The sequence below is a fragment of the Rhinoraja longicauda genome, chromosome 41 (genome assembly GCF_053455715.1).
Source record: "Rhinoraja longicauda isolate Sanriku21f chromosome 41, sRhiLon1.1, whole genome shotgun sequence".
Lineage (NCBI taxonomy): Eukaryota > Metazoa > Chordata > Chondrichthyes > Rajiformes > Arhynchobatidae > Rhinoraja > Rhinoraja longicauda.
In genome coordinates this window covers 6,806,442-6,830,836 of record NC_135993.1, presented here as the reverse complement: position 1 = coordinate 6,830,836, position 24,395 = coordinate 6,806,442, and the positions used below count along the sequence as shown (strand labels likewise).

Genomic DNA, 24,395 nt, shown 5'->3' with positions numbered 1-24,395 from the left:
ACAGACTCACTGAGAAGACACTTACCAGGCACACCAATAAAAGCAATGACTGTATACCAGACCTTCGCCGCGAACTGAACTGGGATATGCATGTCGACCGCCGGTTGTTCACATCTTCCCCGAGCGTTTCATTTATACACTGCCGATCTCCCAGGAGGTATCGAGATTGCAACACTGCCTAAATCATTCATCAAAGAAATATATACATGAACAGATCGCAACATGCAAGTTAAATCCCTCTTGTGCAAATTAGAAAGTTCAAATTAAATCTGAAATTAGCAGAGGGGTGGGTAAAAAGTAAAACCTGGAATATGAGGTAATGGGTTGGAATGACGTTACCTAAAATCCAGGTAGTATAAGAAAATAACTGCAGATGCTGGTACAAATCAAAGGTATTTATTCACAAAATGCTGGAGTAACTCAGCAGGTCAGGCAGCATCTCAGGAGAGAAGGAATGGGCGACGTTTCGGGTCGAGACCCTTCCTCAGACTGATACCTAAAATCCATATCAGAGTCATGTATTCAAGAAGGTTAGATATACAGTGGCTTCCATAATGTTTGGGACAAAGACCCATCATTTATTTATTTGCCTCTGTACTCCACAATTTGAGAATTGTAATAGAAAAAATCACATGTGGTTAAAGTGCACATTGTCAGATTTTATTAAAGGGTATTTTTATACATTTTGGTTTCACCATGTATAAATTACAGCTGTGTTTATACATAGTCCCCCCATTTCAGGGCAACATAATGTTTGGGACACATGGCTTCACAGGTGTTTGTAATTGCAGCTGCTAGTACAAATCAAAGGTATTTATTCACAAAATGCTGGAGTAAATCAGCAGGTCAGGCAGCATCTCAGGAGTGTTTAAATGCTTACTTCGTGCAGGTACAAGAGAGCTCTCAGCACCTAGTCTTTCCTCCAATCTTTCCATCACCTTTGGAAACTTTTATTGCTGTTTATCAACATGAGGACCAAAGTTGTGCCAATGAAAGTCAAAGAAGCCATTATGAGATTGAGAAACAAGAATAAAACTGTTAGAGACATCAGCCAAAACCTTAGGCTTACCAAAATCAACTGTTTGGAACAACATTAAGAAGAAAGAGACCACTGGTGAGCTTACTAATTGCAAAGGGACTGGCAGGCCAAGGAAGAACTCCACAGCCGATGACAGAAGAATTCTCTCTATAATAAAGAAAATCCCCAAACATGTAGAGAAGTTGACACCTGGAACAGCGGATACAATAGATGAGGTTGGAGGAGGTGCAGGTGAACCTCTGTCTCACCTGGAAAGACTCTTTGGGTCCTTGGATGGAGTTGAGGGGGGAGGTAAAGGGACAGGTGTTGCACCTCGACTTTTCAGCGTAGCCAAGTGAACACTTAATGGAAAAGGACATTCTCTAGGCCATTTGTATTTCATATGATCATAGTGAATTCTAGCTTTTCTGTCTTCCAAAACTTGGGTCTCAGTTATTTCCGAACTAGCATCTGGTGCAATACTTCTGATATGTGAATACTGGACTTGCCTTTGGTGAATGGTCACAGTGTCTTTCCCAGGGTAGTGGAGTCCACAACCAGAAGGCAGAGGTGTAACATGAGATTGGAAACATATGAAGGGGTTGTGAGGGGCAACTTTGTCCCACAGAGGATGGCTGGTATTGTCGTGGTGACCGTATAATAACAGAAGCCTAACACCTGGATAACGATCCAAAGACTTTATTAACTACATAGCAAGCATGACCTCACGCCTGCACGTTCCACTTACACTAACTCGAATCTCGCAAGCAGTGGTCACTCAAAAGCTAATGGGGCGTAACTACAAAAGCATGAAGCGTAACATGAGTGAATCCATTACACTAATCTATATCCCCCCTCTTAAAGTGTAAGAAAATAACTGCAGATGCTGGTACAAATCGGATGTATTTATTCACAAAATGCTGGAGTAACTCAGCAGGTCAGGCAGCATCTCATGAGAGAAGGAATGGGTGACATTTCGGGTCGAGACCCCCTCTTAAAGTATCAACAATGATACAGACCCATAAACTAAGCACGTCATGTATAACAATCGATGACAAACTGGAGGAAAGTTAAACATAGTCCGGATACTTCACAACCGGCCTGCAAACATGATGACACCATTACACTAATCGACAGGTAATATGGAACAAGAGTCTATAAGAGGATGGTAGAGGTGGGTCCAATTATAGTTGAAAAGACATTTAGGCAGGCGCGTGGATACGAAAGTAGAAAGGGGACCTTTTGGATCGAGACCTTTCTTGAGACTGATTGTAGTGGGGCAGTGGGGGGGAGAAAGCTGGAAGAGAGGAGGGGGAGAGAGAGCCTGGCAGGTAATAGATTGACACAGGTGAAGAGGGGAGGGGGGAGGGGAGAGGGGTGTCTCCCTGGCAGATAGTTAGACAAAGGCTAGATAGGATAAGTCAGAGGGCGTTGAGACAAATGGATTGAAGAGTTGCGGATTCCAGTGAGTTTACTCCTGTGCCTTTTCTGCGCCTGGGTCTATTCATCTCTTGATATCGTCACAACAAGACTAGGATTCGAGGGCGGCACGGTGGCGCAGCGGTAGAGTTGCTGCCTCACATCGCCAGAGACCCGGGTTCGATCCCGACTACGGGTGCTGTCTGTACGGAGTTTGTACGTTCCCCCTATGACTGCATGGGTTTTTCCCGGGTTCTCTGGTCGTCTCCCACACTCCACAGACATACACGTTTGTGGGCTAATTGGCTTCGGTAAAATTGTGAATCGTCCCTAATGTGGGTTAGTGTTACGGTGCCCGGTTGAAGCTGGTCAACATTGACTCGATGGGCTGATGGGCCTGTTTCCGGGCAGTATCTCTAAAGTCTAAACGTTGACTTCTGAGAATGATCCTGCAGATGACTGGATTATTGTACGAGATGCATTTGACACACTGGGCCTGTACTCACTGGAGATTAAAAAGTTATGAGGGACCTCATGGAAACTTACGGAATAGTGAAAGGCCTGGATAGAGTGGACGTGGAGAGGATGTTTCCACTGGTGGAAGAGTCTAGAACCAGAAAGCAAGGATAAAAGGACTTACCTTTAGAAAGATGAGGAGGAATTTCTTTAGTCAGTGGGCAGTGAATCTGTGGAATTGATAACCACGTCTGTGGAGGCCAAGTCATTGGGTATTTTTAAAGCAAAGATTGATAGATTCTCGATTATAAAGTGTGTCAAAGGTTTTTGGGAGAAGGCAGGAGAATGAAGGAAAGTTAGATCAGCCGTGATTGAATGGAGGAGCAGACTTGATGGGCCGAATGGCCTAAGTCTGCTCCTTTGGCTTATCAACACCAGGTGGCGCAGCGGTAGAGTTGCTGCCACATACGCCTGTGACCCGGGTTCGATACTGACCATGGGCGCTGTCTGTATGGGGTTTGTACGTTCTCCCCGTGACCTGCGTGGGTTTTCTCCGGGTGCTCCGGTTTCCTCCAACACTCCAAAAACATACTAGTTTGTCGGTAAATTGGCTTTGGTAAATATTGTAAATTGTCCCGAGTGTGTGTTAGTGCTTGTGTATAGGGATCGCAGGTCGGCATCGACTCGGTGGGCCGAAGGGCCTGTTTCCGCACTGTCTCACTAAACGACACTAAACTAAACTTATGACCTCATAAGACTGAGCCAGACATGGACAGAGATGCGGTTGGAGGGAAGGATTTTTTCATGTTGACCCTTGCACTCTTGTTTATCAAGTATAGATTCCATCAGGCCCTGGAGACCTATCCACCTTAATGCTCTTCAAGAGCCTCAACACCATCTCCTCGATCTCACGCTGCCGTAGTATACGTGTATTCTCCACACTGATCTCACTGTCCTTCAAGTCCTTCTTCTCAGTGAATACAGATGCAAAATACTCTGTAGGAGTCATTTATGTTTAGACAGCACCACCATTCAATGTGATCATGGCTGATCATTCTCAATCAGTACCCCGTTCCTGCCTTCTCCCCATACCCCCTGACTTCGCTATCCTTAAGAGCTCTATCTAGCTCTCTCTTGAATGCATTCAGAGAATTGGCCTCCATTGCCTTCTGAGGCAGAGAATTCCACAGATTTACAATCTCTGACTGAAAAAGTTTTTCCTCATTTCCGTTCTAAATGGCCTACCCCTTACTCTTAAACTGTTGCCGCTGGTTCTGGACTCCCCCAACATTGGGAACATGTTTCCTGCCTCTAACGTGTCCAACCCCTTAATAATCTGTTTCGATAAGATCCCCTCTCATCCTTCTAAATTTCAGTGTATACAAGCCTAGCCGCTCTAGTCTTTCAACATATGACAGTCCCGCAATTCCGGGAATTAACCTAGTAAACCTACGCTGCACGCCCTCAATAGCAAGAATATCCTTCCTCAAATTTGGAGACCAAAACTGCACACAGTACTCCAGGTGCGGTCTCACTCGGGCCCTGTACACCTGCAGAAGGACCTCTTTGCTCCTATACTCAACTCCTCTTGTTATGAAGGCCAACATTCCATTGGCTTTCTTCACTGCCTGCTGCACCTGCATGCTTCCTTTCAGTGACTGATGCACTAGGACACCCAGATCTCGTTGTACGACCCCTTTTCCTAACTTGACACCATTCAGATAATAATCTGCCTTCCCATTCTTACCACCAAAGTGGATAACCTCACACTTATCCACATTAAACTGCATCTGCCATGCATCTGTCCACTCACACAACCTGTCCAAGTCACCCTGCAACCACATAGCATCTTCCTCACAGTTCACACTACCACCCAGCTTTATATCATCATAAAATCTGCTAATGGTACTTTTAATCCCTTCATCCAAGTCATTAATATATATTGTAAATAGCTGCGGTCCCAGCACCGAGCCTTGCGGTACCCCACTAGTCACTGCCTGCCATTCTGAAAGGGACCCATTTATCCCCACTCTTTGCTTTCTGTCTGTCAACCAATTTTCTATCCATGTCAGTACCCTACCCCCAATACCATGTGCTCTAATTTTGCCCACTAATTTGCCTTGACTATTTTTTTCCTCTTCACATACCTAAAAAAGCTTTTACTATCTTCCTTTATATTATTGGCTAGTTTACCCTCGTACCTCATCTTTTCTCCCCGTATTGCCTTCTTAATCATCTTCTGTTGCTCTTTAAAAGAGTCCCAATCCTCTGGCTTCCCACTCTTCTTTGCTATTTTATACTTCTTCTCTTTTATTTTTATGCTGTCCTTGACTTCCCTTGTCAGCCATGGGTGCCTCTTACTCCCCTTAGAATCTTTCCTCCTCTTTGGGATAAATTGATCCTGCAATTTCTACATTGTTCCCAGGAATACCTGCCATTGCTGTTCCACCGTCTTCCCTGCTAGGGCCTCCTTCCAGTCAATTCTGGCCAGCTCCTGCCTCATCCCTCTGTAATCCCCTTTGCTATACTGTAATACTGACACTTCCGATTTTCCCTTCTCTCTCTCAATTTGTAGAGTAAAACATCATATTGTGATCACTGCCTCCTAATGGCTCTTTTGCCTTGAGTCCCCTTATCAGATCAGGTTCATTACACAACACTAAATCCAGAATTGCCTTCTCCCTGGTAGGCTCCAGTACAAGCTGTTCTAAGAATCCATCTCGGAGGCACTCCACAAACTCTCTTTCCTGGGGTCCATTACTAACCTGATTTTCCCAGTCTACCTGTATGTTGAAATCTCCCATAACCACCGTAGCATTACATTTGTGACATGCCAATTTTAGCTCCTGATTCAACTTGCACCCTATGTCGAGGCTACTGTTTGGGGGCCTGTAGATAACTCCCATTAGGGTCTTTTTACCCTTACAATTCCTCATTTCTATCCATACTGATTCTACGTCTCCTGATTTTATGTCACCCCTTGCAAGGGAGTGAATATCATTCCTTACCAACAGAGTGACCCCACCCCCTCTACCCACCTGTCTGTCTTTTCTATACGTTGTGTACCCCTGAATATTTAGTTCCCAGCCCTGGACCTCTTGTAGCCATGTCTCTGTGATTCCCACAACATCATACTTGCCAATGTCTAACTGAGCCTCAAGCTCATCCACTTTATTTTTCAAACTTCGCGCATTTAAATACAACACTTTAACTTCGGTAGTCACCTCCACTCTCACACCTAGCAACCGTTGAAATATTACATTATTTTGTCTAGATATACCTTGCAATATTATTTTGGACACTTGGAGGCGGTCGTGAGATGAACAAGGTGGAACAAACCTGGAAAAGACCTGGAGTCCTGGGACCAGACCAGGGACAGAGCAGCCAGCTCTGTGAAATAAGTACAGCCCGGTATGTTCATCTCCTTGTTTGTACAACTACTTCAATAAACAACTAATTAAACTGAAAACCCGACTGGAATATCTGCTCTAATGGGGATTGTGTCAGATCATTCCGACTCCCTGTGTAGTAATGGCACTTAGACAATAATTTAATAGAAAAGTTTGGAAGTTTCCATTACATACTGGTTAAGCACCTCACCTACATCCTCCGACTCCAAGCATGGAATTCCCTCCTTTATCGTTGAGTGGTCCTACCTTCTCCCTGGTCACCCTCTTATCTGTAACACACGTATAAAAAGCCTTGGGAAGAGTTCAGCAGTTTTATTTTTTAAATAATCGAATCATTGAAGTTACAGGATACTTTAGCATGCTCACAACCTGTTCTCTGAAGTTGGACTGAGTCACAGCGTAGATAAATGTGTTGGTGCAGCAGTTTAAGTGCAAGAGCATAACGCTGATGTAACGGAAGATGTACTGGGCGTCGTTATACTCACTGGTTGATATCCCTGCAATGGAATAAAAGAAGGAATCTATAACGTAGAACAGCCACAAGAGGATGAAGCTGCCGGACAGGGTGAAGAGCAAGATTATAGACCTCCTGCGGCTCTCCATCTCGGGGTCGCTACCCTTGTCTCCCCTGCTTTGACCTCTCAGCACCTTTCGCACCCGACTGGCGACCAAAATGTGCTTGACCGTCAGAAAGTTGAATATCAAGATTAAGCCGAAGGGAAGCAACGGGGTTGAAATGGAATCAAACCAGTCAAATCCCACCCATTCAGGCTCGGAGAAATAGCCCGCCTTGAAGATGCACAGCCAAGGAGTGCCATCGATGATGACCCAGGGTTTCAGGATGAAGTACTTGGGAATATTCTTAGCGGTGACCAGGGCGCCCGTTGCCGTCAGAACCACCGCCGCGCTTTTCCTGCTGCAATATTTAGTCTTCAGCTTCTGGCAGCAAATGGCCACGTAGCGATCAAAGGTGAAGGTGACGGTGAACCAGACAGAGCAGCCCCTGGCGACGTGCCGGAGGACGTACAGCACCCGGCACACGGGGAAGATGCGCAGGAAATTCCAGGGGAAGTAATAGATGTTGATGCGCCGCAGAATGACCTGGGTGAGGATAGTCAACAGGTCTGCCGCTGCCATGGCAACCAGGTAGAGAGTGGTGCAGGTGGACAGGCCGCACCTGCCCCGGGACAGGATCACGATCGCCACCAGATTCACTGTGGAGCAGGGCAGAGAGGGAGAGGTTAAACATCATCACACCCGCTCAGCTCACGGTCAATGTCATCCGCAGACACCAACCTGATCAATAAATATTGACTCAGGTTCGATCCCGACTACGGGCGCCGTCTGTACGGAGTTTGTACGTTCTCCCCATGACCTGCGTGGGTTTTCTATGAGATCTTCGGTTTCCTCCCACACTCCAAAGACGTACAGGTTTGTAGGTTAATTGGCTGGGCAAATGTAAAAAATGTCCCTAGTGGGTGTAGGATAGTGTTAATATGCGGGGATCGCTGGGCGGCGCGAACCCGGTGGGCCGAAGGGCCTGTTTCTGTGCTGTATCCTTTAGCTGGTCCCACTTACCTGTGTTTGACAAATATTTACTACTAGACCAAGTGGACTCGTTGGGCCCAAACCTCTCCTGCAATGATGCAGCACCCTCTCCTACCCCCTACCCACTTCCCCTCGTCCCTTCCACCTCCCTCCCTCCCACTCCCCCCCCACCCTCCCTGGCGGCCATCTTACATAAGTACCAGATCAACGGAGCGACAACTGTGCATGCGCATATTAAAAAACATAAGAATAACTTTAAAAATATAACATCGATTTCAATGAAACTTCTTCCATAGGACCACGGGATGACGCCAAGTAAGGTGGGCCTAAAATTGTCGCGCTATCGTGTACCGTTTTGGCTGAAGTTCAGGAACAAACAAACAAACAAACAAGATTCTCAGTATATAGATGAGTCCAATGCGGTAGAGATGAATCGGACAGTACCCCAGCTTATGGAAGGACCGTTCAGAAGCCTGATAACAGAGGTGAGGGATCTGTTCCTGAGTCTGGTGGTGCGCGCTTTCAAGCTTCTGTATCTTCTGCCAGACTTGAGCGGGAAGAAGAAGGAATGAGTGGGGTGGGACAAGACTTTGATTTCGCTGGATGCTTTCCCAAGGCAGCGTGAAGTGGAGATGGAGTCAACGGTGGGGAGGTTGGGTGATGGGCTGGGCGACATCTACATCTCTCTGCAACCTTTCAGTCTTGGGCAGAGCTGTTCCCAAACCAAGCTGTGATGCCACCCATTAATAGACACAAAATGCTGGAGTAACTCAGCGGGTCAGGCAGCATCTCTGGAGAGAATGAACGCTATCCTTCTGCTGCCATTCCTTCTCTCCAGAGATGCTGCCTGTCCCGCTGAGTTACTCCAGCATTTTGTGTCTATCCTCATAGTCATAGAGTAATACAGTGTATCAGCCCAACTTGCCCACACCGGCCAACATCTCCCAGCTACACTAGTCCCACCTGCCTGCGTTAGACTATGAAACAAAGAAAATAGGTTCAGGAGTAGACCATTCGGCCCTTCGAGCCAGCACCGCCATTCAATATGATCATGGCTGATCATCCAAAATCAGTACCCCGTTCCTGCTTTTTCCCCATATCCCTTGATTCCGTTAGCCCTAAGAGCTAAACCTAACTCTCTCCTGAAAACATCCAGCGAATTGGCCTCCACTGCCTTCGGTGGCAGAGAATTCCACAGATTCACAACTCTCTGGCTGAAACATTTTTTCCTCATCTCAGTCCTAAATGGCCTACCCCTTATTCTTAAACTGTGATTGCTTGGTTCTGGACTTCCCCAACATGGGGAACATGTTTCCTGCATCTCGCCTGACCAATCCATTAAGAATTTTATATGTTTCTGTAGGATCCCCTCTCATCCATCTAAATTTTGGACCATAGCCCTCCAAACCTGCCCGATCCATGTAAAGTTCAGACAAAAGAAAGTCTTTTAAATCCCACCACGGCTGTGCTCACATCCACAGACTCACTGAGAAGACACTTACCAGGCACACCAATAAATGCAATGACTGTATACCAGACCTTCGCCGCGAACTGAACTGGGATATGCATGTCGACCACCGGTAGTTCACATCTTCCCCGAGCGTTTCATTTATACACTGTCGATCTCCCGGGAGGTATCGAGATTGCAACACTGCCTAAATCATTAAGTTTTAAAAATAGAAATATATGAACAGATTGCAACATGCCAGTTAAATCCCTCGTGTGCAAATTAGAAAGTTCAAATTAAACCTGAAATTCGCAGAGGGTGGGTGAAATATAAACCTAGAATATGGGGTTGGAATGACGTTACCTAAAGTCCATATCAGAGTCATGTATTCAAGAGAGAGTTAGATATAGCTGTTGGGGCTAATGGAATAAAGGGATATGGGGGAAAGCAGGAATGGGGCATTGAATTTGGATGATCAGCCATGATCATATTGAATGGCGGTGCTGGCTCGAAGGACCGAATGGCCTACTCCTGCACCTATTTTCTATGGTGCCACATTTTTATGTCATACTGTGCAGAAACAGGCCCTTCAGCCCACTGAGTCCATGGTGACCTCTCTCTACTATCTCATAGAGTCATAGAGCATGGGACTGGCCCACCAGCCCGACTTGCCAATGCCAAGCAAGATCAATGAGCACAGCACATCAGTAAGTGTAAGAAAATAACTGCAGATGCTGGTACAAATCGAAGGTATTCATCTCACAAAATGCTGGAGTAACTCAGCGGGTCAGGCAGCATCTCAGGAGAGAAAGAATGGGTGACGTTTCGGGTCGAGACCCTTCTTTAGACATCAGTAATATACACTCAATTACAGAACATCGGTAATATACATTCATGTCAGGTATCGCTGATCAAAGATGCACACAGTCTCTTGCCCAGAGTAGGTGAATCGAGGACCAGAGGACATAGGTTTAAGGTGAAGAGGAAAAGATTTAATAGGAAACTGAGAGGTACATCTTTCACACAAAAGGTGGTGGGTGTATGGAACAAGCTGCCAGAGGAGATAGTTGAGGCAGGGACTATCCCAACATTGAAGATAGTTAGACAGGTACATGGATGGGACAAATGTGCTCGACCGCTGCGCCCAATGTGGCAACACTTTGGATCCCGGCAGTTTATCTTCATCGCCAGAGGGGGAGGTCAAGAAGAATCTGGTACTGTGAGATGAAGCAATGGGTTACAGATGTAATGGTCTTGGTATCAGCTTGTTATTCAGGTGTACCGAGATACAATGAAAACCTTTATTTTGCGTGCTATCCAGGAAAATCATCCATACATGATTACAATCAAACCAGTACTTCAGGTAGTGCAGAAAGAAAAAGGTAACAGAGAGCAGAATATTGTGTTGTATCGGCAGAGAAAGTGCAATTAAAAAAAGTGCAAGGTCACAATGAGGTAGATAGGAAGATCCTGGAAATTCATCCTTAGCTTATGAGAGGAACATTCAAAAATCTGATAGGGAAGAAGTTGTTCTTGAATCTGTAAGTGTACCCACCCTTTCAACCATATCTTTATAGGCACGTGGATGCTCTTAAATTGTAAATAAAAAATAATTCAACGAAGCGGTGGCGCAGTGGCAGAGTTGCTGCCTTACAGCGCCAGAGAACCAGGTTCGGTCCTGACCACGGGTGCTGTCTGTACAGAGTTTATACGTTCTCCCCGTGACCGCGTGGGTTTTCTCCGGGTGCTCCGGTTTCGTCCCACACTCCAAAGACGTGCAGGTTTGTAAGTTGATTGGCTTCTGTAAATTGTAAGTTGTACGGGGTGATCACCGGTCGGCACGGACTCATTGGGCCGAAGGGCCTGTTTCCATGCTGTAACTCCAAAGACTAAAGCAGATGTCGAAAATCTGAAATAAAAACAAAGAGTGTAAACTGAAGATTACAGTTAAGCAAGACCATTTTACTGTTAAAATGATTCTAACCCCTTTGACTAAAATAAGAATCTCAACTCAACATAGCAGTCAAAATGGTGTAGGGGATAAATTTATCAATGCTACTCCAAAACTAGACAACCAAGAATCAAAGTCATACACTGAGATCACGCCGACCAGCATTCACCCATACACTAGTTCTGTTCTACTTAACAGGGGCAATTTACAGAGGCCAATTAACCTACAAACCTGCGCGTCTTTGGTGTGTGGGAAGGAACCGGAGCACCCGGAGAAAACCCACGCAGGTCATGGGGAGAACGTACAAGTTCCGTACAGACAGCGCCCGTAGTCAGGATTGAACCCGTACCAAATGGGCAAAATTAAACTTCCTAATATATCCTAACGATACCTGAAATGATTAAGGGGTTGGAGAGGCTAGATGCGGGAAGATTGTTCCCGATGTTGGGGAAGTCCAGAACCAGGGGTCACAGCTTAAGGATAAGAGGGAAGTCTTTTAGGACCGAGCTGAAAAAATATTTCTTCACACAGAGTGTGGTGAGTCTGTGGAATTCTCTGCCACGGAAGGTAGTTGAGGCCAGTTCATTGGCTATATTTAAGAGGGAGTTAGATGTGGCCCTTGTGGCTAAAGGGATCAGGGGGTATGGAGAGAAGGCAGGTACAGGTTACTGAGCTGGATGATCAGCCATGATCATATTGAATGGCGGTGCAGGCTCGAAGGGCCGAATGGCCTCCTCCTGCACCTATTTTCTATGTTTCTATTCCAGCACTCTGTGAAACATCACCTGTCCATGTTCTCCAGAGGTGCTGCCTGACCCGCTGAGTTACTCCAGCACTTGTTTTTAAAACTAAAAATATATCCTCTATCAATAACACTGCATTGAAAGTCTGATATTATTTATAGGTTAAAGCAAACTCCAAGGGTACAATTAGAAGCTCTGTTCTTTATATTATTCCAGCATTCTTTTTATATTAAAAAAGGAGCAATGATTCATTCACCTAATGTGGTTTCAATGGCATTTCTTGAGTATCTATTTACAATTAATTTTTTCTCAAACAACACAGATTCAAGAGTTGGGTGTCATTTGTAAAAGATGCTGGAGGGCTTCGAGTGCAGTAATATGGAATAATAATCTCATGAACCAAAAAAAGCATACAATTAATAAGCTGAGAAGGAATATAATTGTAAGTGCACGGTGGCACAGCGGTAGTGTTGCTGCCTTCCAGCGCTTGCAGCAGCAGGCACCCAGGTTCGATCCCGACTACGGGTGCTGTCTGTACGGAGTTTGCATGTTCTCCTTGTGACCGCGTGGGTTTCCTCCGGGTGCTCCGGTTTCCTCCCACACTCCAAGGACGTGCAGGTGAATTGGCTTCTGTCATTTCTAAATTGTCCCCAGCAGATGGCCACGAAGCGGTCGAAGGTGAAGACCACCATGGTCCAGACCGAGCAGTCCCGCACCGCGTACACCAGCACGAAGTTGGCGTTGCACAGCGGCGCCAGGGCGTTGGACGGGGAGTACATGGCCAGCACCCGGTTCACAACCACCGCCGTCACCAGCACCAGCAGGTCGGTCACCGCCATGGACAGTAGGTAGAAGGTGATGCACCCCGACAGACCACACCGACCACGGCACATGATCACAATCACCGCCACGTTAGCTGCAAGACACCAGCGTACAGGCAGCGTGGCCAGGTAATGCTCGCGAGTGTGAGTGTCAATGTGAGTGTGGGTGTGAGTGCAAGTGTGGGTGGGTGTGAGTGTGAGTGTAAGTGTGGGTGGGTGTGAGTGTCAGTGTGGGTGTGAATGTGTCAGTGTGAGTGTGGGAATGGGGTGGGTGTGAGTGTGGGTGGGTGAGTGTGAGTGAGAATGGGGTGGGTGGCTTAGGATGTGTGGTCTGTGTTTGCGACTGGCGTGAGTTTTATGTTTGTGTGTGTGCAGTAGTGTGTGAGCGAAGTGTGTGTGTATTATGCGTGCTCTGTTTATGTGACTGGTTTGAGTTTTATGTATGTGCACGTTGTGTGTGCGTGGTGTGTGTAGGTGTGAGTGGTGTGTGCGCGTGGTGTGTGCGTGCGTGTGCATGGTGTGTGTGCATGGTGCATGTGTATATGTGAGTGGTGTGGTGTGCGTGGTGTATGCGTACATGTGAGTAGGTGTGTGTGCATGGTGTATGTACATGTTAGTGGGTGTGTGTGTGCGTGGTGTGTTGGGTGTGCGTGGTGTGTGTGTGTGTTTGTGGCATATTATGTGTTTTCTGTGTATGCAACCGGTGTGAGTTGTATGTTTGTTTGATGTTCTGTGGGGCAGGGTGTGGTGTGAGGGTGCGATGTGTATTTGTGTGTGTTTTGTGTTGGTGAGTGGTGCCAGTGTATTGTGTTTACGCGTTCCCAGAGTGTGTGTGATGTGTATTGTGCTTTGGGTTTGTGGATGTGAGTGTGTGTGATGTGTATATAGTAAAAGACTGATGTGGTGTGAGTTTTGTGTGTGCGTGGTGTGGGTGTGATGTTTAGTGTGAGTATGCCTGAGTCTTATGTTTGGGCCGCGTGTGTGAGTGCGCATGTGGTGAGAGTGTGTTTGGTGTGCGAGTGTGCACATGTGGTGTGCGAGTGTCGTGTGTGTGCGTGGTGTGAGTGCGTGACGTGTGTAGTATGTGTATATTATGTGTGGTCTATGTGTGTGAGTGGCGTGGGTTTTATGTTTGCGTGTGTAATGTGTGGTGTTAGTGTACGTAAGTCTTATATTTATGTTGTGTGTGCATGTGGTGTGTGTGCATGTGGTGTGTGTGTGTGTAATGTGTGTGTACTTAATATGTGTGTAGTGTGTGCTAAGGTGTATGTGAGTGGTGGTGTGTGTGTGTGCGTGGTGTGAGTAGGGTGTGTGCGTGGTGTGAGTTTGATTCTAAGTGTGAGTGGTGGTGTGTGAGTGTGTGTAATGTGTGAGAAAAGGAAGAAAAAAACTTGCAACCTCTAGATGAACCTTGCACTTGACAATCAGCGCTAACGTTTTGTAAGCCAGCATCTGCAGGTCCTTGCGTCTACAGCACTAAATTTATTGCGTTAACACTCAAAACTGAGTTGAATCCTGATTATCCCAGATGTATCACTGGGCATTTGATCCTGTGATCAGTAGCGAGGTAGTGTTGTGACGTACAGTACTTTAGTTTGGATCTTACCAGTGTCTCTGTGCAAAAATCCACAGCAGGAATGTTATCTTCCACTGTAAAACTTTGCATTGATTTAATACCGTTGTACTTTTGTCTTTAGTTTGAACTAGACCAAGTGGACCCGTTGGGCCTAAACCTCTCCACCCCTCCTCCCCACTCCTCCCCTCCCTCCCCCCTGCCCCTCCCCCCACTCTATTCCCCTCAACCACCTTTATCCTCCCTTCTACCCCTCCCTCCCTCCCCCCCTCCCTAGGAGATAGATTTAAACTTTAAAATGTGAATAACTTTAAAAATATAGCACCGATTTCAATGAAACTTCCATTAGCACGGTGAGTAAGGTGGGCCTAAAACTGTCGCGCTATCGTGTACCGTTTTGGCTGTAGTTCAGGAACAAACAAACAAGAGGTTTAGTATATAGATTGCAGATGATTTTCCAGTCCACTAAGGGGTTAATGACGAGACACAGTTGAACCATCTATATACTACTAAAACTCTGCGGTCCAACATTCCGTATGTATATACGGAAGATTCCGTATGTTTGTACGGAAGATTCCGAAGATTTCTGTCCATAACTTACAAACCCTACTCCTCCCAGACGGTACACCAAAGCGCTACGATTTTTGTACCGCCATATTCACCATTAAAATGGGCAACTATTGTAAGTACTTTCGTTCAAATTGAAGCTACCTTTTTAAAGCTAGAGAGATATTAAAGTTAAAATTTCTCATTTCTAACCCTTTTCTTGAAGGGGCTTCAGCGCGTGATGTCACAATGGCACCCGTGCACCAATGAGAGATCAGCTCGGTTTTAAATTTACATAATTTTTTTTCTGACTTTTTTTTCAAGGTCTTCAGCTTGTGATGTCACAATGCTTGTGTGAGATGGTTTGCAACATTGTTGCGAAAAGCAACTGCCAGTTTTTTAAAGTTGTGCGAGTCACTTAACATACACAGATCAGCATGGGGCCCCTATTCCCTCCCTCCCCCCCCTTCCCCCCTCAACCCCTTCCTCCCCACTCCTTCCCACCTCCATCCCCACTCCCTCCCCCCCTCCTCCCCAACTCCCTCCCCACCTCCCTCACCCCTCCTCCCCTAACTCCCCCCCCTCCCTCCTTCCCTCCATCCCTCCCCCCCTCCCTCCACCCTTCCATCCCTCTCCCCCTCCCCCCTCCTTCCACCCTCCCTCCCCCCCTTCTGGTTACAAAGGAAACCCTACGGGGACGGGCCCAACGGGGAAAGAGGGGTACTGGGAAAAGGGGAGGTCCCCCTCCCTCCCCTTACCCCCTCCCCCATCCCCCTCCCCCCTAACCCTCTCCCTCCCCCTTCCCCCCTCCCCTCCCCCCCTCCCCTCCTCCCTCCACACCTCCCTCCTCCCTCCCTCCCCTCCTCCCGGTTACAATGGAAACCCTACGAGGACGGGCCCAACGGGGAAAGAGGGGTACTGGGAAAAGGGGAGGTCCCCCTCCCTCCCCCCTTCCCCCATCCCATCCCCCCTCCCTCCCCTCTCCCTCCCCCTTCCCCCCGTTCCCCCCTCCCCTTCCCCCTCCCTCCCCTCCTCCCTCCACACCTCTCTCCTCCCTCCCTCCCCTTCCCTCCCTCCCATCCTCCCAATGCTTGTTTGAGATGGGTGCTACATTGTTTCGAAAAGCACCACTAACAGATCGCAGTGAGAAGCACTAAATGACCGTGGTCGTGAGAAGCACTAAATGACCGCGAATGTAGCAAAAACAGCACTTTAAACCACTTTAAACCACTGTTTTCAAGTAGTCTTTTTTATTGCAAGTCACTTAACATACACAGATCAACATGGGGCCTCTATGCTCATGGGCCACCGGGGCAAGTGTTGCGAAACAGCACTTGGAGTGTGTCTGGGGGAGAGAGAGAATGGGGGGGGGTCTGAGAATGGGGACTGGGGAGGGGGACAACAGGGGTCGTTGCGGAGGGGGCTTGGTGGTGGGGGAAAGAGGGGTACTGGGAAAATGGGAGGTCCCCCTTCACCCCTCAACCCCTTCCTTCCCACCTCCATCCCCACTCCCTCCCCCCCTCCTCCCCCTCCCTCCCCAACTCCCTCCCCCTCCCTCCCCACCTCCCTCAAATCTCCCCCCTATCTCCCCCCCCTCCCTCCTTCCCTCCATCCCTCCCTCCCCCAATCAATCCACCCTTCCATCCCTCTCCCCCTCCCCCCTCCTTCCATCCTCCCTCCCCCCTCCCGGTTACAATAGAAACCCTACGGGGACGGGCCCAACGGGGAAAGAGGGGTACTGGGAAAAGGGGAGGTCCCCCTTCCCCCCTCAACCCCTTCATCCCCCCTCCTTCCCACCTCCATCCCCACTCCCTCCCCCCCTCCTCCCCCTCCCTCCCCAACTCCCTCCCCCCTCCCCCCTAACTCCCCCCTCCTTCCATCCCTCCCTCCCCAATCCCTCCCCCCCTCCCTCCACCCTTCCATCCCTCTCCACCCTCCCTCCCCCCCTCCCGGTTACAATTGAAACCCTACGAGGACGGGCCCAACGGGGAAAGAGGAGTACTGGGAAAAGGGGAGGTCCCCCTTCCCCCCTCAACCCCTTCATCCCCCCTCCTTCCCACCTCCATCCCCACTCCCTCCCCCCCTCCTCCCCCTCCCTCCCCAACTCCCTCCCCCCTCCCCCCTAACTCCCCCCTCCTTCCATCCCTCCCTCCCCAATCCCTCCCCCCCTCCCTCCACCCTTCCATCCCTCTCCACCCTCCCTCCCCCCCTCCCGGTTACAATTGAAACCCTACGAGGACGGGCCCAACGGGGAAAGAGGAGTACTGGGAAAAGGGGAGGTCCCCCTCCCTCCCCCCTTCCCCCATCCCATTCCCCCTCCCTCCCCTCTCCCTCTCCCTCCCCCTTCCCCCCTCCCCTTCCCCCCCTCCCCCCTCCCTCCCCTCCCCTCCTCCCTCCACACCTCCCTCCTCCCTCCCTCCCCCTTCCCGCCCTCCCCTCCTCCCGGTTACAATGGAAACCCTACGAGGACGGGCCCAACGGGGAAAGAGGGGTACTGGGAAAAGGGGAGGTCCCCCTCCCTCCCTCCCCCCTACCCACCTCCCTCTCCCTCCCCCCCTTCCCTCCTCCCTCCCCCCTCCCCTCCCCCCTCCCATCCCCCCCTCTCCCTCCCCCCTACCCCCCTCCCTCCCCTCTCCCTCCCCCTCCCCTCCCCCCCTCCCTCCCCTCCTCCCTCCCCTCCCCCAACCCTCCCCCTTTCCTCCCCTCCCGGTTACAATGGAAACCCTACGAGGACGGGCCCAACGGGCCCACTCGGTCTAGTCAGTTAATATAAACCGAAAATAGACGCAAAAAGCTGGAGTAACTCAGCGGGTCAGGCAGCATCTCTGGAGAGAAGGAATGGGTGACGTTTTGGGTCGAGACCCTTCTTAATATAAACCTTTGGTGACCCTTGTACTTTCATTGATCGGACTTTGCTGGCTTTACCTTGCACTAAACGTTATTCCCTTGTACTGAACACTGTAAACGGCTCGATTGTAATCGTGTATTGCCTTTCTGCTGTCTGGTTAGCACGCAACAAAGGTTTTTCGACTATACCTCGGTACACATGGCAATAAACTAAACTGAACTGAGAAACTGCCATCTGAACTAGGGTCTCGACCCGAAACGGCACCTATTCCTTTTCTCCAGAGATGCTGCCTGACCCACTGAGTTATTCCAGTTATTTTGTGTCTAGCCTCTGCAAAGACCTGATTTAATGCTTCCCCATTTAACAACGGCCTCGTTCCTCCATTATCTGGCAGCCTGGGACCACTGGAATTTAGAAGGATGAGAGGAGATCTTATCGAAACGTATAAGATTATTAAGGGGTTGGACACGTTAGAGGCAGGAAACATGTTCCCAATGTTGGGGGAGTCCAGAACAAGGGGCCACAGTTTAAGAATAAGGGGTAGGCCATTTAGAACTGAGATGAGGAAGAACGTTTTCAGTCAGAGAGTTGTGAATCTGTGGAATTCTCTGCCTCAGAAGGCAGTGGAGGCCAATTCTCTGAATGCATTCAAGAGAGAGCTAGATAGAGCTCTGAAGGATAGCGGAGTCAGGGGGTATGGGGAGAAAGCAGGAACGGGGTACTGATTGAGAATGATCAGCCATGATCACATTGAATGGCAGTGTTGGCTCGAAGGGCAGAATGGCCTCCTCCTGCACCTATTGTCTATTGTCTATTATCCACATACCTGTCTGAATGTCTCTTAAGCGTTGCGATAGTCCCTGCCTCAACTACCTCCTCCGGCAGCTCGTTCCATACAACCCACCAAAAAGTTACCACTCAGGTTCCTATTAAATCTTTCCCCCCTTCACCTTAAATACATTAATGCTGTTTAGTAAACACACCACGCCCTATTTTAAACTCCTTCCAATAAATTTGGTGTCACTTTTTTCCCAATTCTTCATACAAGTGCCATCAAAATAGCAGTTGCTTCTGTTTCAGTTGGATGTACCAACAGAAGAATAGATAATATAATCGGTATCATAATCAGTGATGATTACTTGGTCACAAAGAGAAAATGGTTCCACTTATTTTGATAAAATGCATTATTGACAAATAAAATATAAAAGAGACAGAATATGCCATTAATATAGTACGTAATAGTGTGCACAAAGTCATAAAGTGATACAGCGTGGAAACAGGCCCTACGGCCCAATTTATCCACACTTTCGCATAACATATCCCAGCTACACTAGTCCCACCTGCCCGAGTTTGGCCCATATCCCTCCAAATCTGCCCTATCTGCGCCATGTACATAATAGAATAGTGAAAGGCCTGGATAGACAATAGACAATAGGTGCAGGAGTAGGCTATTCGGCCCTTCGAGCCAGCACCGCCATTCAATGTGATCATGGCTGATCATTCACAATCAGTACCCCGTTCCTGCCCTCTCCCCATACCCCCTGACTCTGCTATCATTAAGAGCTCTATTTAACTCTCTCTTGAAAGCATCCAGAGAATTGGCCTCCACTGCCTTCTGAGGCAGAGAATTCCACAGATTTACAACTCTCTGAGTGAAAAAGTTTTTCCTCATCTTCGTTTCTAAATGACCTACCCCTTATTTTTTAAACTGTGTCCCTGGTTCGGGACTCCCCCAACATTGGGAACATGTTTCCTGCCTCTAGCATGTCCAACCCCTTAATAATCTTGTATGTTTCAATAAGATCCCCTTTCATCCTTCTAAATTCCAGCGTATACAAGCATGTCGCTCCAGTCTTTCAACATATGACAGTCCCGCCATTCCGGGAATTAACCTAGTGAACCTATAGCAAGAATGTCTTTCCTCCAAATTTGGAGACCAAAACTGCACACAGTACTCCAGGTGCGGTCTCACTAGGGCCCTGTACAACAGGGTGGATGTGGAGAGGATGTTTCCACTAGTGGGAGAGTCTAGGACCAGAAGTCATAGCCTCAGAATTAAAGGACGTTCCTTTTGGAAGGAGATGCGGAGGAATTTCTTTAGTCAGAGGGTGGTGAATCTGTGGCATTCATTGCCACAGAAGGCTGTGGAGGCCCAAGTCAATGGATGGATAGATTCTTGATTAGTACGGGTGTCAGGGGTTATGGGGAGAAGGCAGGAGAAAGGGGTGAGAGGGAGAGATAGATCAGCCATGATTGAATGGCGGAGTAGACCTGATGGGCCGAGTGGCCTAATTCTGCATCCTATCACTTACAAACTTATAATTAAAATAAATTCAATGATACAGGGAGAATAATAAGATTAGGGTCAAAGAGTGATAGTGTGGAAACAGGCCCTACGGCCCAACTTGCCCACACTGGCCAACGTGTCCCAACTACACTAGTCCCACCTGCCTGCGCTTGGTCCATATCCCTCCAAACATGTCCTATCCATGTACCTGTCTAACTGTTTCTTAAACGTTGGGATAGTCCCAGCCTTAACTACCTCCTCCGCAGCTCGTTCCACACACCCACCACCCTTTGAAGGAAAAAGTTACCCCTCAAGAATCCCATTCATATCTTTTCCCCTTCGCCTTAAACCAGCGTCCTCTGGTACATGGACGGGAAAGGTTGAGAGAAATTGGCTGGGTAAATGTAAAAATTGTCCATAGTGTGGTGTAGGATAGTGTTAATAGTGTTAGTGTGCAGGGATCGCTGGGCGGCGCGGACTTGGTGGCCGAAAAGGCCTGTTTCCGCGCTGTATATAGATATATGATATGAATGGGTGACGTTTCGGGTCGAGGCCCTTCTTCAGACTGGTACAACACGGAAACTGGCCCTTCGGCCCACCGTGCCCGCACCGACCAGCGATCACCCCGTACACAAGCACGACCCTACACACTATTTACAATTTTATCAAAGCTAATTAACCTGTAATTTGAATTTAATTTTGAAAACTGGACTTGAAAAGTTGAAGGCTGCAGCATCAGACTAATTCAAATGCAACGATTAGAGACAAAACTAGACCAAGTGGACCCGTTGGGCCAAAACCTATCCTGCATTGGTGTAGCACCCTCTCCTCCCCCTCCCCCTCCCCTCCCTCTCCCCCCACTCCATCCCTCTCAACCCCCCTTATCTTCCCTCCTCCCCTTCCCCTCCCCCCACTCCATCCCCCCAACCCCCCTTATCTACCCTCCTCACTCCCTCCACCTCCCTCCCTAGGAGATAGATTTAAACTTAAAATGTGAAACAACATTAAAAATAACACCGATTTCAATGAAACTTCTTCCATTAACACCAAAGGGACAACGGTGAGTAAGGTGGGCCTAAAATTGTCGCGCTATCGTGTACCGTTTTGGCTGTAGTTCAGGAACAAACAAACAAACAAACGAGAGTTTTAGTATATCGATGGTTGAAGCACTTTAAGGATTCAGACTTGGAATATACTTGGGCACCATATAAATGGACGAAGCTCAGTTTGTTGTGATCACCAAGAGAAGTAGCAAGTGTGTAAAACCAAAATAAAGATTCATCACTAGTGGCAGCATGGTGACGCAGCGGCAGAGTTGCTGTCCTATGGCGCTGGAGACTCGGGTTCGACTCTAGACCACTTCATTCGGATACCGTCGGACTTCACCATCCCAACATACTATCAGGCTGCATCACAGCTGCGTCTGGGAACAGCTCTACCCAAGACCGCAAGAAACTGCAGAGAGTTTCATAGGAATCTGACGGGTAACATTTTCCACACAGAGGGTGGTGGTTGTTTGGAACAAGCTGCCAGAGGAGGTAGTTGAGGCAGGGATTATCCCAACGTTTAACACACTTAGACACACACATACACTTACGCACACTCATACACTTAAGTACACACATGCGCAGAAACACACAGACACACACTTACACTTAGACACACATACTCAGACACACACACAGACATATACTTAGACACATGCATGCACTAGACACACATGCGTGCACACACTTACACACACGCACTTGATACACCGACACACATGCATGCACACATACTTAGACACGCACACACAGACACACACGAGTCTGAAGAAGGGTCTCGACCCGAAACGTCAGTTATTTTCCTAGACACACACGTACACTTAGGACACACACACACACATGCACATACATACTCACACACACTTAGACACACCCGCGAATGCACACACATTTAGACACATACACAGCCTCGCACACAGACACGGCCTCACGATCCATTGTCACTATTTCCTGGAATAACTGAGATACTCTGTCACCTTTCACTCTGTAAGTCGCCGACAGAAAAGTTAAAATCAAACCATCATCCTAGAGTTCTCTGAATTCCTTCTTAATTATCTAGGCGGGTAGATTCATTAAGTAATGGAGTTTTATTCCAATGGTTATGGTTTGTAATATATTAAAAGCTCAATTTCTTCAATTGAATTCAATCCATGATTTCCCACACTTTACCAAAATGTTTTTATCTTCTATCGGTATATAAAAAAATACAGAGCATATTGTTAGAGTCCTGGCCTGGAACGTCACCTATCCATCATCTCCAGTGATGCTACCTCACGGATTTTCAGGATAGGTGGAGAGAGGATCCATAAAATGTTATCAACCATTGTGTGATTTAATCCCACTCTCATTAAATCTTCAGTCTGAAGAAGGATCTCGACCCGAAACGTCACCCATTCCTTCTCTCCTGGGATGCTGCCTGACCTGCTGAGTTACTCCAGCATTTTGTAAAATAACCACTCTCATTAAATCTCATTTGCACTTTACAATTGTTTTTCCAATATTTCCCTAAAAATATTATTGGAAAAACCTTTATTTCGTTTAGGAAAAAAACGGCAGATTTATTGCAGGTTTAAATCGAAGGTAGGCACAAAATGCTGGAGTAACTCAGCGGGTCAGGCAGCATCTCGGGAGAGACAGAAGGGTCTCGACCCGAAACGTCACCTATTCCTTCTCTCCCGATTTGCTGTTTGTCCGCTGAGTTACTCCAGCATTTTGTGTCTACCTATTATTTAGTTTAGTTTAGAGATACAGCGTGGAAACAGGCCCTTCGGCCCACCGAGTCCGCGCCAACCAGCGATCCCCGCGCACTAACACTATCCTACACACACTAGGGACAATTCATAATGATACCAAGCCAATTAACAGACAAAGCTGCACGTCTTTGGAGTGTGGGAGGAAACCGAAGATCTCAGATAAAACCCACGCAGGTCACGGGGAGAACGTACAAACTCCGTACAGACAGCACCCGCAGTCAGGATTGAACCCGGGTCTCTGGCGCTGTGAGGCAGCAACTCTACCGCTGCGCACACTATAGACTGGAGACGGTGGATTTGTATTCCTTGAGCAGAAATGGCTGAGAGGGGCCAGATGGAGGGGTGAACAGAATAGGTGGGGACATACAGTAGGTGCACTTGAAGGACTGCAGAGGTTCAAGAAGGCAGCTCGCCACCACCTCCAGATCTGCACCAACTCTACCGCTGCGCACCGTGCCGCACTGTTCACACACCTGATCCCATTGCCTCTGCTCCTCTGGCCTTTCCCCGCTTTTCTTCACACAGAGAGTGGTAAGTCTGTTGAATTCTCAGCCACAGAAGGTAGTTGTGGCCAGTTCATTGGCTATATTTAAGAGGGAGTTAGATGTGGCCCTTGTGGCTAAAGGATCAGGGGGTATGGAGAGAAGGCAGGTACAGGATACTGAGCTGGAAGATCAGCCATGATCATATTGAATGGCGGTGCAGGCTCGAAGGACCGAATGGCCTACTCCTGCACCTATTTTCTATGTTTCTATGTTCATCCGCTCCCATTCCCAAAACACTGTGCCGGGTATCCGATCTCCCGGTTGCCAAACGATTTAATCCCCATTCAATAGACAATAGGTGCAGGAGGATGCCATTCGGCCCTTCGAGCCAGCACCGCCATTCAATGTGATCATGGCTGATCATTCTCAATCAGTACCCCGTTCCTGCCTTCTCCCCTGACTCCGCTATCCTTAAGAGCTCTATCCAGCTCTCTCTTGAATGCATTCAGAGAATTGCCTCCACTGCCTTCTGAGGCAGAGAATTCCACAGATTCACAACTCTCTGACTGAAAAAGTTTTTCGTCATCTCAGTTCTAATGGCCTACCCCTTATTCTTAAACTGTGGCCCCTTGTTCTGGACTCCCCCAACATTGGGAACATGTTTCCTGCCTCTAACGTGTCCAACCACTTAATAATCTTATAAGTTTCGATAAGATCTCCTCTCATCCTTCTAGATTCCAGTGTATACAAGCCTAGTCGCTCCAGTCTTTCAACATATGACAGTCCCCCGCCATTCCGGGAAGTCCCACACTGACCTCTCTGTCCGAGGCCTCCCCCATTGTCAGAGTGAGCTAATCTCAAATTGGAGGAACAGCATCTCATATTTCGCTTGGATAGCTTACAGTCCAGTGGTATGACTATCTTGCAACCCAGTGGTATGAATATCTGATTTCTCTAACTTCAAGTAGCCCCGGCATTCCCTCTCTCTCCATCCCTCCCCCATCCCGCACCAGGTTCTCGTTCTCACCTAGCAAGCAACTAAC

At 48.0% G+C, this 24,395-nt stretch overlaps 1 protein-coding gene and 1 long non-coding RNA gene across 2 annotated transcripts in view; one reads left to right on the top strand and one right to left on the bottom strand.

The window, feature by feature from the left end:
- LOC144611829 (uncharacterized) overlaps nt 1-24,395 on the top strand; it is a 105,572-nt gene that overhangs the window by 45,066 nt on the left and 36,111 nt on the right. The gene's annotated exons all lie outside the window — the stretch shown is intronic.
- Nucleotides 67-7,440, bottom strand: LOC144611862 (uncharacterized). Its single transcript, XM_078431173.1, has 3 exons — nt 6,789-7,440; nt 6,494-6,572; nt 67-178 (listed from the first exon to the last, which is right to left on the bottom strand). Exons 1-3 carry the CDS (start codon nt 7,438-7,440, stop codon nt 133-135), a joined length of 777 nt encoding a protein of 258 aa, XP_078287299.1. The 3' UTR covers nt 67-132.

Coding starts and splice junctions, on each gene's coding strand:
- LOC144611862 (XM_078431173.1), bottom strand. CDS start 7,440: ATGGCAGCGGCAGACCTGTTGACTATCCTCACCCAGGTCATTCTGCGG. Junction 6,573..6,788: donor CATTGCAGGGATATCAACCA/GTGAGTATAACG, acceptor CGTGTGTTACAG/ATAAGAGGGTGACCAGGGAG. Junction 179..6,493: donor CTTGGAGTCGGAGGATGTAG/GTGAGGTGCTTA, acceptor TGAATGATTTAG/GCAGTGTTGCAATCTCGATA.